The sequence below is a fragment of the Falco naumanni genome, chromosome 1 (assembly GCF_017639655.2).
Source record: "Falco naumanni isolate bFalNau1 chromosome 1, bFalNau1.pat, whole genome shotgun sequence".
NCBI lineage: Eukaryota > Metazoa > Chordata > Aves > Falconiformes > Falconidae > Falco > Falco naumanni.
Window position 1 is genome coordinate 127,028,196 of NC_054054.1, and position 12,331 is coordinate 127,040,526.

General features: G+C 61.4%; 2 protein-coding genes across 3 annotated transcripts; both read left to right on the plus strand.

Annotated features, from left to right (window-relative positions):
• Nucleotides 1–11: 11 nt before the first annotated feature.
• MRPL12 (mitochondrial ribosomal protein L12) lies at nt 12–3,946 on the plus strand. The gene is given in 5 exon segments (XM_040582259.1): nt 12–164; nt 166–384; nt 472–555; nt 675–806; nt 3,563–3,946. Coding segments are annotated over 5 exon segments (690 nt in total). The 5' UTR covers nt 12–26; the 3' UTR covers nt 3,680–3,946.
• A 281-nt stretch (nt 3,947–4,227) lies between these two features.
• On the plus strand, nt 4,228–11,417 carry SLC25A10 (solute carrier family 25 member 10). Of its 2 annotated transcripts, XM_040582265.1 has the most exons (11): nt 4,228–4,340; nt 6,664–6,783; nt 6,953–7,067; nt 7,150–7,198; nt 7,575–7,616; nt 8,068–8,111; nt 8,574–8,644; nt 8,749–8,841; nt 9,102–9,179; nt 9,269–9,325; nt 10,149–11,417. In XM_040582265.1, the coding sequence occupies exons 1-11, from the start codon at nt 4,251–4,253 to the stop codon at nt 10,248–10,250; spliced, it is 861 nt and encodes a 286-aa protein (XP_040438199.1). In that variant the 5' UTR covers nt 4,228–4,250; the 3' UTR covers nt 10,251–11,417. The 2 variants fall into 2 exon arrangements, with proteins under 2 accessions (XP_040438199.1, XP_040438198.1); XM_040582264.1 differs by having other exon boundaries at nt 9,102–9,325.
• Nucleotides 11,418–12,331: the final 914 nt, after the last annotated feature.

Consider the following 12,331-nt stretch of genomic DNA (forward strand, 5'->3'; position numbering starts at 1 on the left):
GCCGTCTGCTCGCCGCCTCGCGCACCATGGAGGCGCGACGCTGCGGCCTAGAGCGGCCCGACGCGGCGCGGGGGCCGCCGGGACCATCGAGCGCGGGGCAGAGCGCCGCCGTGTCCTCTGCGGCCGCCATGCTGCCCGCCGCCCGCGCGCTGCCGCCGCGCCTGCCCCCGCCGCCTGTCGCCCGCCTTGCGCTGGGCCGCGGCCCGGCCACCCGCCGCCGGCCTGCGGGCGCTGGGCACGGGCCGCGCACGGCGCTCGGAGGTGCTGGCCGAGGCGCCGCTGGACACGGCCACCAAGGAGTACTCGCCCAAGGTGCGGCAGCTGGTGCAGGACATCGCGGGGCTGACGCTGCTGGAGGTGGCCGACCTCAACGCGCTCCTCAAGGTGGGTGGCCCGGCCCGCTTCATACCGGCCTGGCCCGGCCCGCGTGCGCCGCCTCACTGGCCGCCGGTGCCGCTGCTCTTCCCGCAGGAGACACTGAAGATCCCGGACGTGGGGGTGATGCCGGCGGCGGCTGCTGCTGCTCCTTTCCAGCGCGCCCAAGCAGCTCCGCAGGTACCGGGCGGGGTCGGGAGTTGGGCTCCAGGGGCTCCGAGTCGGCCTGGTGGGTCCCCACGCGCGGGGGGAGGGGGGGGAGGGCTGTTGGACTTTCACCGAGTTCTGGCTGCTTCCAGGAGGAGGAAGATGTCCCGCTCAAGAAAGAGAAAACACATTTCACTGTCCGGCTGACAGAGCTGAAGCCTGCTGACAAGGTGAAGCTGATCAAGGAGGTGAAGAACTTCGTGCCAGGAGTGAACCTGGTGCAGGTGAGGAGTGGGCTGCCCGAGGCTCTGGCCACCCTACTGCATCGCCCCCAGGCCCAGATGGGTCCTGAAGCATGTAGCAAGCAGCAGCCTCAATTCTCTGTTTGAAAGGAAGCCTGGATTTCTGCGTTTAGAACAGTCTGCCAGTGCACACGCCTCAGTGCAAAGATGTGGATGAGGTGTAGAGCAGGGATCGGTCACATCTGTTTGCCTGGTTTTTTTAGAGACTGCTGTTCCCTCCCTGCTCTGCTGCATGGCCACCAAGTGAGCCCCTAGCAGAAGTGGTGAAGGAGGCAATGACCTCAAAGTGCCCTGTGCCAGCCAGCTTCAGCATCTCCAAACTCAGGAGCTTCTGTGAGCGTTCTTGTAGAATTTGGGAGTAGCCAGGATTCCTTGCTACAGACAGATTTGGCTTGCCTTCTCCTTGGCTTTTTGAAGGCCAATACGTTTCTGAATTTAGATGATTTACTGCAATTCACATGTCTTGCAATCCACACTTCCAGTCTTTTTCAGAGCTCTTCTTTTTGTAGGTGATGCCTCTTTTTCCTCGGATGAGACGGGCCTTTCACAGTTCTGTGCAGCATCTGAGCTCATGCCCTTGAACCATGATATAGGTTTAGAACAAAGAATGGGTGATAGAGCTGCTACTGCGGAAGTATTTAACACACTTTGGTTCTCCTCGGGTGATGCTTTCATGTCTTGGGGATAATAGTAGCTGTCTGTTTATGTAGTTGCAAGGAAGAAATGTTGAGCATTGTAGATCTGCTCTTATTTGAAGCCTGGGATATCAGAAGGAATTGCAGAAAATCTTCTGACACATTTGTATTGATATATTGCAAAGCAGACAGTTCGGTAACAGAGAAACTCTGGTAGCAGAGACATGAGTTTCGTTGGCCTGCTGGGATAACTAACTGTCAGTTTGGTTAGTCTCACAGTTGTTGATCCGTTATCAGTCCCAAGCAAACATTAAAATACCAAAACCCTGTAGCGGACACGATCAGGTAATTAAAAGCTGTCTGCAGAACTAATACTAAATCAACTTGGCTTAGCATGTGGAACCTGTCAGACAAGCTGGCTACAGTTCTGATGCAGTTAAAAGGTTGGTAGATGCAGGTTATTGCGGATAAACTTTGTCAAGTGTGACTTACCCGACCTGATATTTTGTTGTTAAAATACACACACACAGACACGCAAAACTGCTCCTGACAGTTGGTTTTGTCTACAGGGGTTGTATTCAAAATGTAGGTGATAATGTTTTTATTATAAATTTTATTGCTATCCAACTGAGGTGATTTTAATGAGATCTGCAGGGAATCTGTTCTTGTCCTGTAGGGCTGTAAATGATTTGCAAAAAGGCATTGCTAGTAAAATCTTGGGACGTTGGGTGCTGATGTGACTCAAACAGGTTAGTCCTGCAGAAACGACCGCTTGATGAGACAGGCGTGTTGTCAGCACAAGCTGGACTCGAGTCCATTTGCACCTCTGGACACTTGTTCAGAGCTGGCCCAATAGATACTTGCCTCGCATCTTCATTCCCATACGGTCCAGCTGGGGTTGGAAGTGCGTTGCCTCTCTGCCCAGTGGGTGTTCCTGCGTGGGTCCAGCTTGGCTCTGGCCTTGCTCTTCCTCCTGCTGGGTGTTGTGAGCAGCTGCTGCCTTTGACTGTGGCTGCTTTAGAACAGAAGTTACACATTAGTGAGCAAGGTTCTTAAATGAATAACATTGATTGTGTTGCCTGTCCTCATCTTGGCAAGCCAGAAAAGCTCCTTTCCGGACGCTGTCCTGGGCTCTGGGGAGTGAAGGCATGCCTGCCCTGCTGAGCTTTGCCAGCACAGCTACACCTTCTCATCCCTAGTGGAAAAAGTGTTTCCTGCCACCATGGATACATAGTCACTGAGCCCAACGTGAATTAAAACAACAAAACCTTCTTTCTGTCAGCAATGGTCAATCTGTTGGGTGCTAAAATACCTGCAGTGCCACATGGCAGACAGCTAGCAGCAGCTTTTTACTGTAGGAACCTCCCTGGTTTTTTTTTTTTTTAAGGAGCCAAATAGCTTTGCTGCTGCTGGGTTGTGAGAGAGAGCATCTGACTGCAGCAGGGTTTATCCTCCTGGGCTCCCTTCCCTTTTTTGCAGCAGTACTCCAGGAAGTCCCTTTAAATCAGTTCAACAGCTTTTCAGCTTGCCTTAAATTTTGCAGTACTGCATAGTATCGATAGTTTTGTATAAAAAGTCAAAGTATCAAGATTGTGTTGTTAAGCATAGTCCATATGGGAAGTTTTTTTTTTTGTTTTTTTTTTTTTACCCAGTGCAGCACATTCCTGCACAGCTGTGTACAAACCCTGAGACAGCCTCTTCTCCCTGCTGGCAAAAATATGCAACCCAAAACATTCGCTCTGAAAAAAGGCGAGCCAAGGCAGGCCAGTAGCTGCCTTAGCAGGTTGCTGCAGTGGCTCTGTGTGTCCCAGGCTCCTCAGACTGGGGCTGCGCATCTGGATGCACCATGCCTGTGGTAGGAGGAATTGGTGGGCAATCATTGGCTGAAAAAGGCCTTCCAGGACTAAAGTGGATGGGCCCCCACTTACAGTTGGGTTTAGACATCTTCCAGCAGGATGTGCTGTAGTTAAAGTAAAAAGTCTTGGCTTTGGGACCAGTCAGTGAGTTTCCCTGCTTATGCAAAAGTCAGGCTCATGGCTCTAAATCTGTTAATCCAGTTAGTGAAAGCTAGTTTACAAGTCTCGTACTTTGTCTTTCCTACAGGCAAAGAAGCTGGTGGAGTCTCTTCCGCAGGAGATCAAGGCTAATGCCTCCAAGGAGGAAGCAGAGAAGATTAAAGCAGCGCTGGAGGCAGCTGGAGGGACTGTGGTTCTAGAGTAGACGGCCCCTGTCTCATCACTGAGGGACTGGCGCAATGGCAGCCTTCCTCGCTGCCACCTGCCCAGGCACTGGCTGCTGCCGGAGCCGGGGTCCGGTGCTTCTGAGTGTGAGGCATCCCCTGGCTGTGCGGTGGGAATGCTCTCTGGCAGTGATCCACTGCAAGAATGCTGTACGGTTTGGCGGGGCTGCTGCCTAGTTCTGGCATCGCAATGAACTCTACCTTCATAAATGTAAAAAAAACCACGCTGTAAAACGATTAATCTCTCCAGAATCAGCTCTGCCTGATGCTGCCGGGCCCCCACGCACGCAGCCGGTACCAGCGCTGCTGACGCCCGCCGCGCCGCGCTGCCCCCGCCTCGAGCAGCGTTCTGGTGTCGGCCCCCCGGGGAGCTCTGGCAGCCCCGGCCGTTAGCGGGGGGAGGCGTCTTCCGCCGTCTGCGGAGCGGGAACCGGCTCTTCGGAGCCCGGGGGCGGCCGCGGTTCCGCGATCCCCCGCCGGTAGTGGGGAGGGGGCGGGGCGGGGCGGGGCGGGGCGGGGCGGGGGGGCGGGGCCGCGTGCAGAGCGGCGCCGATGGCGGAGCGGCGCGTGTCGCGCTGGTACTTCGGCGGCCTCGCGTCGTGCGGGGCTGCGTGCTGCACCCACCCGCTGGACCTGCTCAAGGTGCGGGGGGGCGGGGGGGCGGCCGGAGCGGCTCCGGGTGGATGGATGATCCGCTCGGGGGAGCCGGAGAACCTCGCCTAGGGGCAGGGGAGCGGCCGGGGGGACGCGGCTCTGAGAGGCTGGGGGCCGGGAACGGCTCTGAGGAGCCGGGGGGGTGGCTCTGGAGGGCGGGAGCGGCGGTGGAGAAACGGCTGCCGGGCGGCCGGTTTGTGGCTGCGAGGGGCCGGAGCGCGCGAGGAGCAGCCCTGGGCTGGGGGGGTGGGGGTGCGGGGGGGCGTGTGCAGGCGACTTGGGGCGCCGGGGCACGGCGCTGGGGGGCCCGGGGCCGGGTGTGGGGCTGAGGGGATACGGCCGGGGGCTGTGGGAGCCCGGGGTGCCGGCCCCGCGAGCTGCGCGGTGCGGGGCTGTGGAGGACGCCCGGGCCAGCCCTGCGCGGCGCTGGCCGCGGGCCCGCTGGATCCGTGTCCTCCGGCCAAGGTGCCGGCGGGGCGCGGCGGGCGGCCCGGCATCCTGCTCCCGCACCACGGGCGCCGCGCGCAGCCGGGCACAACGGGCGGGGCGGCCGGGCGGGCTGCGGGGGGAGCGAGCCCGGGCCGGGGCCTGCCCTGCCTGCGGGACGGGCTCGGGACAGGCACCCCTGCCCACCGCACGGCACCGAGGGAGGGGAAGCCGCGCTGGGCGCGGGCCCAGCAGAGGAGCCGGCGCTGGCACGGGGGGGACGCCGCGTCCCGGTGCTCGGCGTGCTGCCGTGCCCGGCTGGCCCCGGCTGCCCAGCGGAGGTGGCTGGCAGCCCGTGGGGGCTTGTGTAGCACGGCCTGGCAAGGCACTAAGAAGGGGAATTAGGCTGGCACATGCTGCTAGGTCTGCCTCTGTCTCCAAGCCAGTGTGATGGGTTTGACTTTGGGGCAGTGTCCCCATGCACTGTCCCCTGTGGATGCGTAGCCCCCATGTGCTAGGTGGCTTTGAGCCCAGGCCAGTCATCTGGTTTTGCCCGAGGGTTTGCACCTGAGTATTGAACACAGACCTGCCTTTGGCCCAGAGCTCCCCCACAGTGGGGACTGGTGCCAGGCATGGGGAAGCACAAGGGGCCTCGGGGTCTGGCAGGGCAGGGGGCCAAGGGCGCTTTGCTGTACCTCTGGACCTTGGCCCCGGCGGGAGGCCCCAGCCAGCCCGGCTGTAGGATGCAGCCACTGGCCGCCCACGGGGACCGCCTGCCCTGCAGCAGTGACCACAGCACTGACCAGCTCCTCCCCTGCCCGCCTGCCTGCAGCCCTGGGGTGGCCAGGCAGCAGAGCACTTCTGGCATAGCTGTGCCCCGCCTGCCTGGTCCCCCTGCCCTGCGCTGCCTGGCAGCTGCTCACCCAGCATGTCACAAGCTCTGGTCTCCGACATCCAAAATCCACCTGCTGGGGCCGAAGGCAGGCCCCTTCCCTGCCCCCCACTGCTGCCCTGCACAGGAGGCAGAGGCTGTTCCCAGCGTCCCGCTGTGTGTCCCACGCTCTGACCATGCTGAGGCTTCTCTAATGGGAGCCAGGCCTGGTCCCTGGCCAGCAGCCCTTTGTTCTCCTTATCTCCTGGGGCCTTTGACCCACATGTGATCTTCGCAGTGTGGGGCTAGGTGGTTATGCTCAGAACATGCTCTGGCACCAGCCAGCACAGCTCCTCTGTCCCAGACAGCCCTCGCAGTCCCACTATCACTTCCTCCAGTGGTGGTGGGAAGTGTTGGGTTGCTGGGGTTGGGCAGGGGAGCACCTGAATGCCCAGGCTGTGGCAGGGAGTGCTTCAGAGCTACGGGGTTGTTTTCCTGCCTGTGCAATTCCTGTGGCTTGGGAGGAGGGGAAGTTGCTTCTAGAAGCCTGCCATTTCACATGACAAGGTTGTAGGCCATCAAGAGGTCCTGAATTAACTCATCCTGTTGTGGTCCCATCAAGCAAACCCACACTAGTTGCTTGCTTGCTCAGGTGCTTCTGGATCCTCCCTGCCCCGATGTGGCCCGGGGCTACCACTTCATCGTGGGGTGTGCTGCTGAGGCCACTGAGTCGGGCAAGTGCCTGGGAGGGACTGAGGGCAGGTTCCACAGCACTGCCCCTTCTCCTGCCAGCCTCCACCCCTCTGGTGCTGGGCTGGGCCAGTTCCCAAGTACTGCTTAGGCGTGGAGAGCCTGGAGCTATTGCTGTTTGCACAGAATCTCCTGTGCGAGTGCTGACAAGTTATCCTGATGAGCACTCGAGCAGCCATCGCTGCTCTGCTGCCCTGTGTTGTCCCATTTCTACCCAGCCCCAGCACTGGGCTGGTGTGCTGATGCTGCTGGACTCTGCCCCAGGTCCACCTGCAGACCCAGCAGGAGGTGAAGATGCGGATGATGGGGATGGCAGTGCGTGTGATCCGCACCGATGGCTTCCTGGCTCTCTACAACGGGCTCAGTGCCTCACTGTGCCGGCAGGTGAGTGCCACCATGCCCTGACAGTCTCTGGTCCCCCAGGGCCAGCGTGGAGCTCCTGCTGTGCAGCACTGCCCTCACTGTCTGGCAGCTGGGCTGGAGCTGACAGGCTGCCCTGAGCCACAGGGACTGGTGCCCAGCGGGACACAGCAGCTCATTCTCCCTCCTCCAGATGACGTATTCCTTGACTCGCTTTGCCATCTACGAGACCGCGAGGGACCACTTGGGCCAGGGCAGCCAGGGCCCTCCCCCCTTCTACCAGAAAGTGCTGCTGGGTGCAGTGGGAGGTGAGTGAGGGAGAGGGTCCCTCAGCCCCAGGCTCATTTGGGCTGGAGGAGCCCCCTGACCCCAGGTCTTCTTTGCCCTCAGGTTTCACCGGCGGGTTCGTGGGGACCCCAGCAGACATGGTGAATGTCAGGTCAGTTCTGGGTGCTGCTGGTGAAAGAAGGCTTGTGGCTGGCAGGTGGCAGCGGTGGGGATGGTGGGGTGCTCCCCAGGCTCCAGACTTCTCTCCTGACCAGGCTGCCACTGGTTAGTGCCTGGTCCTGGTGGGGAGCTCTGTACCCAGTTGTTTTCTGCCATTTGGTGTGACAGCCCCCAGCCGTTGCATGGCCCTCGGGGGGGGCATGGGTCTGGAGGCAGCTTTCTGGTCCCTTTGCAAACAGGCAACACAATCCATCTGCTGGGCCTCTGGCCACTGCCCCGAGCAGGGGCAGCCCTGCCCCAGTCCCTGGGGCTGAGGGGGGCAGCAGGGCACTGACCTCTGCCTCAGCCCGTGGTGCTCTGCCTTCCAGGATGCAGAACGACATGAAGCAGCCGCCCTCACTGCGCCGCAAGTGAGTGGGGTCCAGGACAGTAGACTGGGGGGCTCAGGTTCCTGGGAAGGCCAGGACAGTGGGGTGGGGGGCCTGGGCTCCCGGGGTGGGCGGTCAGGACAGTGGAGCGGGGGCCTGGGGCAGTGCAGTCGGGGGCCAGGGCTCCCGGGAGGGCCAGGGCAGCAGAGGGAGGTCGGGAGGGGTGGGGGTTCTCAGGGGGCCGGGGCAGCAGGTCGGGGAGGGGTCTGGGGTCCCGGGGTCCGTGTGGCCGCGGCAGAGCAGGGGGTCCGGGTTCCCCGGGGGTCCGTGTGGCCGCGGGGGGGCAGCACCGCACCGGCAGCACAGCCCCGTGCACGGGGGCGGCGGGGCCGGGGTCCAGGCCGCAGCCCCGGGAGCTGCCGCTGCCTGCTCGGAGCTGCCGGTGTGCTGGGGAGCCTCCGACCCTGACATCCTCCCCTCTCGCTCCTTCCAGCTATTCTCATGCCCTGGACGGCATGTACCGCGTCCTCCGGGAAGGTGAGGCTGTGCCAGCCGGGGCAGGGTGAGCCTGCCTGCTGCCTCGTTGCTGGCAGTGGGGAGCCGTGGCTGGGGCGCCCGCGGGTGCTTGCTCAGCTGGGGCAGGGAGAGGGGGTGGAAGGGTGGCCGTGGGGCCCGTGACTCCAGGGGAGCCGAGGGCTGTGCATCTGGCTGGGGCATGGGCCAGGCAGAGCTTGGCAGCCTGCCCATACGCCAGTGGGAAAAAAAAGAGAGGTCTGCAGGAGCTGCTGTGAAGCACAAGAGGGTGGGAGCAGGTGGGAAGGGGAATGAACAGCAGCAGGGAGGAGGCAGGGCTGTGCTGAAGGTTTTTTCTTTCCTGCAGCTTATTTGCTGTTCTGTGAGGAGTCCAGGACACAGACCAGGCAGGGAAGGAGGCTTCCAGGAGGAGGGAGTGTGAGTAATGTCCCAGGACTCTGCTGATCCCAATCTGTCTGTCCACAGAGGGCTTAAAGAAACTCTTCTCCGGAGCTACGATGGCATCCAGCCGAGGGGCCCTAGTCACTGTTGGGCAGGTAGGACAGCTCTGCTGGGTGGTAGGTGCCTGGGGTAAGGACAGGGGTCGTTCCTGGCATGGCGAGGAGTAGCGACATTTCACTAATACACTGTGTCTCCACAGCTGTCCTGTTATGACCAGGCCAAGCAGCTGGTTCTCACAACTGGGTTGCTGTCGGACAACATCTTCACTCACTTCCTGGCCAGCTTCATCGCTGTGAGCAGGGCTGGGTGCGGGGAGGCAGGACTGGGATGGGGTTTGCCTGCAGCCAGGCTCAGGTCCCCCAGGCTGGGGCTGCCAGAGGTGCTTCTTAGGGCTCTGATTAAGCAGAGCTGGGCTCAGAGGCTTCTGTGGGGCTCCCAGCCTGGAGCTGGTCCCAGGCAGGGCTTTGGGTCTCTCCAGTGACAGTGGCAGTTGCTGGCACCTGGGTCTGCTCTGTGAGCCAGAGCTGCTTGACCCTCTTTGACTCTCCCCAGGGTGGATGTGCCACTTTCCTGTGCCAGCCCCTGGATGTGCTCAAGACCCGCCTCATGAACTCTCAGGGAGAGTACCGGGTGAGCAGCCCATCCTGCCCACCTCTGCTCCCTTCGCACGATGGCCTCTGCCTCCCAGCACCACCTCATCTCTGTCTCTCTCACTCCAGGGTGTTACCCACTGTGCCATGGAAACTGCCAAGCTCGGACCCCTCGCCTTCTACAAGGTACCTAGCTGGGGCTGTGTGGGATGGGGTGGAGCCGGGGGAGACTGGACTGGGCTGGGAGCAGAGGTTAGGGCCCAGAACAGCTCTGGGGCAGGAGTCTTCCACACTCTGCTGCTGGCAGCCTTCATCTGCCAGCCCCTGCCTTGGCCCTGGGGCATTAAGAGCCATGGCCTCTTCTGGGCTTGCAGCCTGGGTCTGCGCACTGCAGCAGCTGCCCTCTTGTACCCATTGGGCTCCCAAACAGGAATGCAGGTATAGGCAGCAGTGTTCCAGCACTCGCTGGATGTTACTGACCAGCAGACACTGGTCAGCTTTTGCACCCTACGCACCTGGGCTTGGTGCAGTCACCTGTGTGTCCAGTCTCACTGCTGGTAGGGCTCCTGGAAAAGGGTTTCACGCCTGAAGTTTCTTCCAGATGCTGCCAGTCAGGCATTTTCCCTGTTACAGCCTGTCTGCTCATCTTCCCCAGGCAGCGTCCAACCCCTTCTGCACTGGGGGCTGTGGGATCTGACCCAGGCTTCTACCAAGATTCTGTCTACGTAGTGGTGATGCTGGCACTGATGTGTTTGGGGGCAGAGGGGTGATGCATGATGCTGAGATCTGTGTGCACAGCAATGGCTGCAGTGCCTCCCTCACTGCCGTGGTAGTCTCTGCCTGCCACCAAGGCCCCAGCTCCATGCTGCATGCCCAGCGAACCACTCCCTGGTGCTTGCAAGCTCCTGCTGCTCCCTGTGGGTTGGGCTGCCGGGCACCCTTGGCCCTGATGGGGAAGCCCAGGGCTAGGCACACGCTGACTCTCCCCGTTCTTGCTGTCCCCTTCCAGGGCTTTGTTCCTGCTGCCATCCGGCTGGTTCCTCACACCATCCTCACCTTTGTCTTCCTGGAACAGCTGCGCAAATATTTTGGGATCAAAGTGATCACCTGAGTAGGAGGGACAGACCCTGCTTCACCCCAGGGGGGTGAGCATACAGGTCACTGCTGAGATCCCAGAACCCCTCTCTACTGTCTAAGGCCAGTGCTGCTCCTTTACCCCTCATCCCCACTCCTGTGCCTTGCCAGTGTCTGTGGCCAGGCAGTCCCAGACTCCCTTTTCCTGTCACCCCTATTCGCAGCATCTGTTACCTCTGGTATAGTCTTGGGCCCCTTGTCCCCTCTGCACTGTTGCTTTGGGGTTTTTTTGCCATCTTCCTTGTGCCCTCCTGGCCACAAGTTCTGTCTTTACCTCCCTCTTCCCTGTTCCTTGTGCACCTTCGGGAACAGAGGACAGAGGATCTGCCCTTCTGCCTCTCTGCCTGGTCACAGAGCTTATGGGGCTGGGGGGCCAGCAACCACGCTGCAGTGTCCCCCACACGCTGGGGGAAGCAGGGCAGCTGGCGGGCTCCCAGCCCCTCATGCAAGCAGGAGGGGGAGACACAGGTTTAGTGCTGTGAGGGCCTGTCCTCCCTCGGTGCCTCTGGCCCTGTGTGCTCCTCCACTGGGATCAGCACAACCTGGCATCCCCGCTCTGCTTCCTTCCTGGCCTCCCCCAACACCACCTGCTTCAGCTCAGCCAAAACTCACCAGCGCCCGACAGCTGCTGGGCTCTTCAGGGATTGTGCCTCGTACCAATGATGACAGAGAACGGACCCCAGGGGGGAGTGGCAGCCCTTGGGCCACTCTGCGCTGCTGGCCAGGTGCAGGCTGGAGCCCTTCTCTCCTGGCCTGCCCTTGCCCAGGGCAAGGCTGGCAGCTATGCCGCTGACCCTCACCCCAGCCAGGGCCAGGCAGCACCTGCTTGAGGACCTGGCACTCACCCACAGCACACTCACCCCGGCCCCCAGCCCTGGCCTTGAGTGAGGGTGTCCATCCAGCACTGTGCTGCAGCCTCACCCCCTCCTCAGCCCCTCACATTGGGGCAGACCCCCAGCCCCTGAGTGTGCCAAGGCTGCCTTATGGCCCCCCCCTCACCCTGCACCATCCTGCCTGTGGGGGCTGCAGGCACCAGCCCTTCTGCCCTGTGCACCACTCTCTGTGCATGGTCGCCCCAAGGGATCAAAGAACTGGAATATCTGTGACCTTAATATGTATTATAATAAACAGTAGTGCAAGTCCAGGACCTGGTGTCCTGCTTGGGGGGTGGTGGGAGGGAGGATGCTGTGCTCCCTGCCGTTGCACGAGGGCTCAGGCTGAGCTCTCCGGGAGTGGAGGGAGGAGAGCAAGGCTCATCCCCTTCTGCACTATGCCAAGCAGGGAGGTCTTCACCCTGTTCTATGTCCCCAGCCCAGAGGGCACATGTGCCTAGTGCCTCCCAGCCCTGTGCGGTGGGGAGCTGCAGGCTGGGCTCCCACACCAGCCCTGCTCTGAGCTGTGCCCAGCCTCGGCTGTGTGGGCAGCACCAGGGCATAGCCGTGCCGAGGGTGCCAGCCTCTGCCTCTTGGCAGGAGCTGCCTCCTGGATGTGATGCTAATTGGGCTCTAGCAGGTGGAACAGAGCCAGCCTGGGACAGCAGAGGAGTGAAAGCTCGTCACCTTAACGAAGTCTAATGATGCTGGCTGGCATGCTGCTTTGTTCCTGTGCCTGGCCCCATGTGAGAGCCACGGGCAGGTGAGCATGGGGAGAGCTGAGCCTGCTTTCCTTGTGAGGGGCTGGGGGCTGCCAGGCTGTGGTGGCCATGCCCCCAGCCACCCCAGCCCTGCTCCCAGGGCCAACGGGTGCTGCTTGGTGCCCTCACAGGCACCCAGCATGGAGCAGGAGAGCGGTGGAGCCGCAGGGCCCTGCCCCGGCCAGCCAGCCATTGCCCTCCAGCAACACGGAGCCCTGCTCAGCCCTGTGCCAGCCAGCGGCAGGGATGTTCCAGCTGCGCCACCATCTCCCTGAGCTGCTGCACTTCTGGTACTCGCATGTGCTTTTCCCATGTCCCTTATAGCAGCTGAACTGTGCCACAGCTGCACCAGCAGGACAGCATGTGCCAGACACAGCCTGGAGCACAGAGCGTCCGGCAGCTGCACAGTTCGGGCACATGTCTTA

Coding starts and splice junctions, on each gene's coding strand:
- SLC25A10 (XM_040582264.1), top strand. CDS start 4,251: ATGGCGGAGCGGCGCGTGTCGCGCTGGTACTTCGGCGGCCTCGCGTCG. Junction 4,341..6,663: donor ACCCGCTGGACCTGCTCAAG/GTGCGGGGGGGC, acceptor ACTCTGCCCCAG/GTCCACCTGCAGACCCAGCA. Junction 9,326..10,148: donor GACCCCTCGCCTTCTACAAG/GTACCTAGCTGG, acceptor GTCCCCTTCCAG/GGCTTTGTTCCTGCTGCCAT.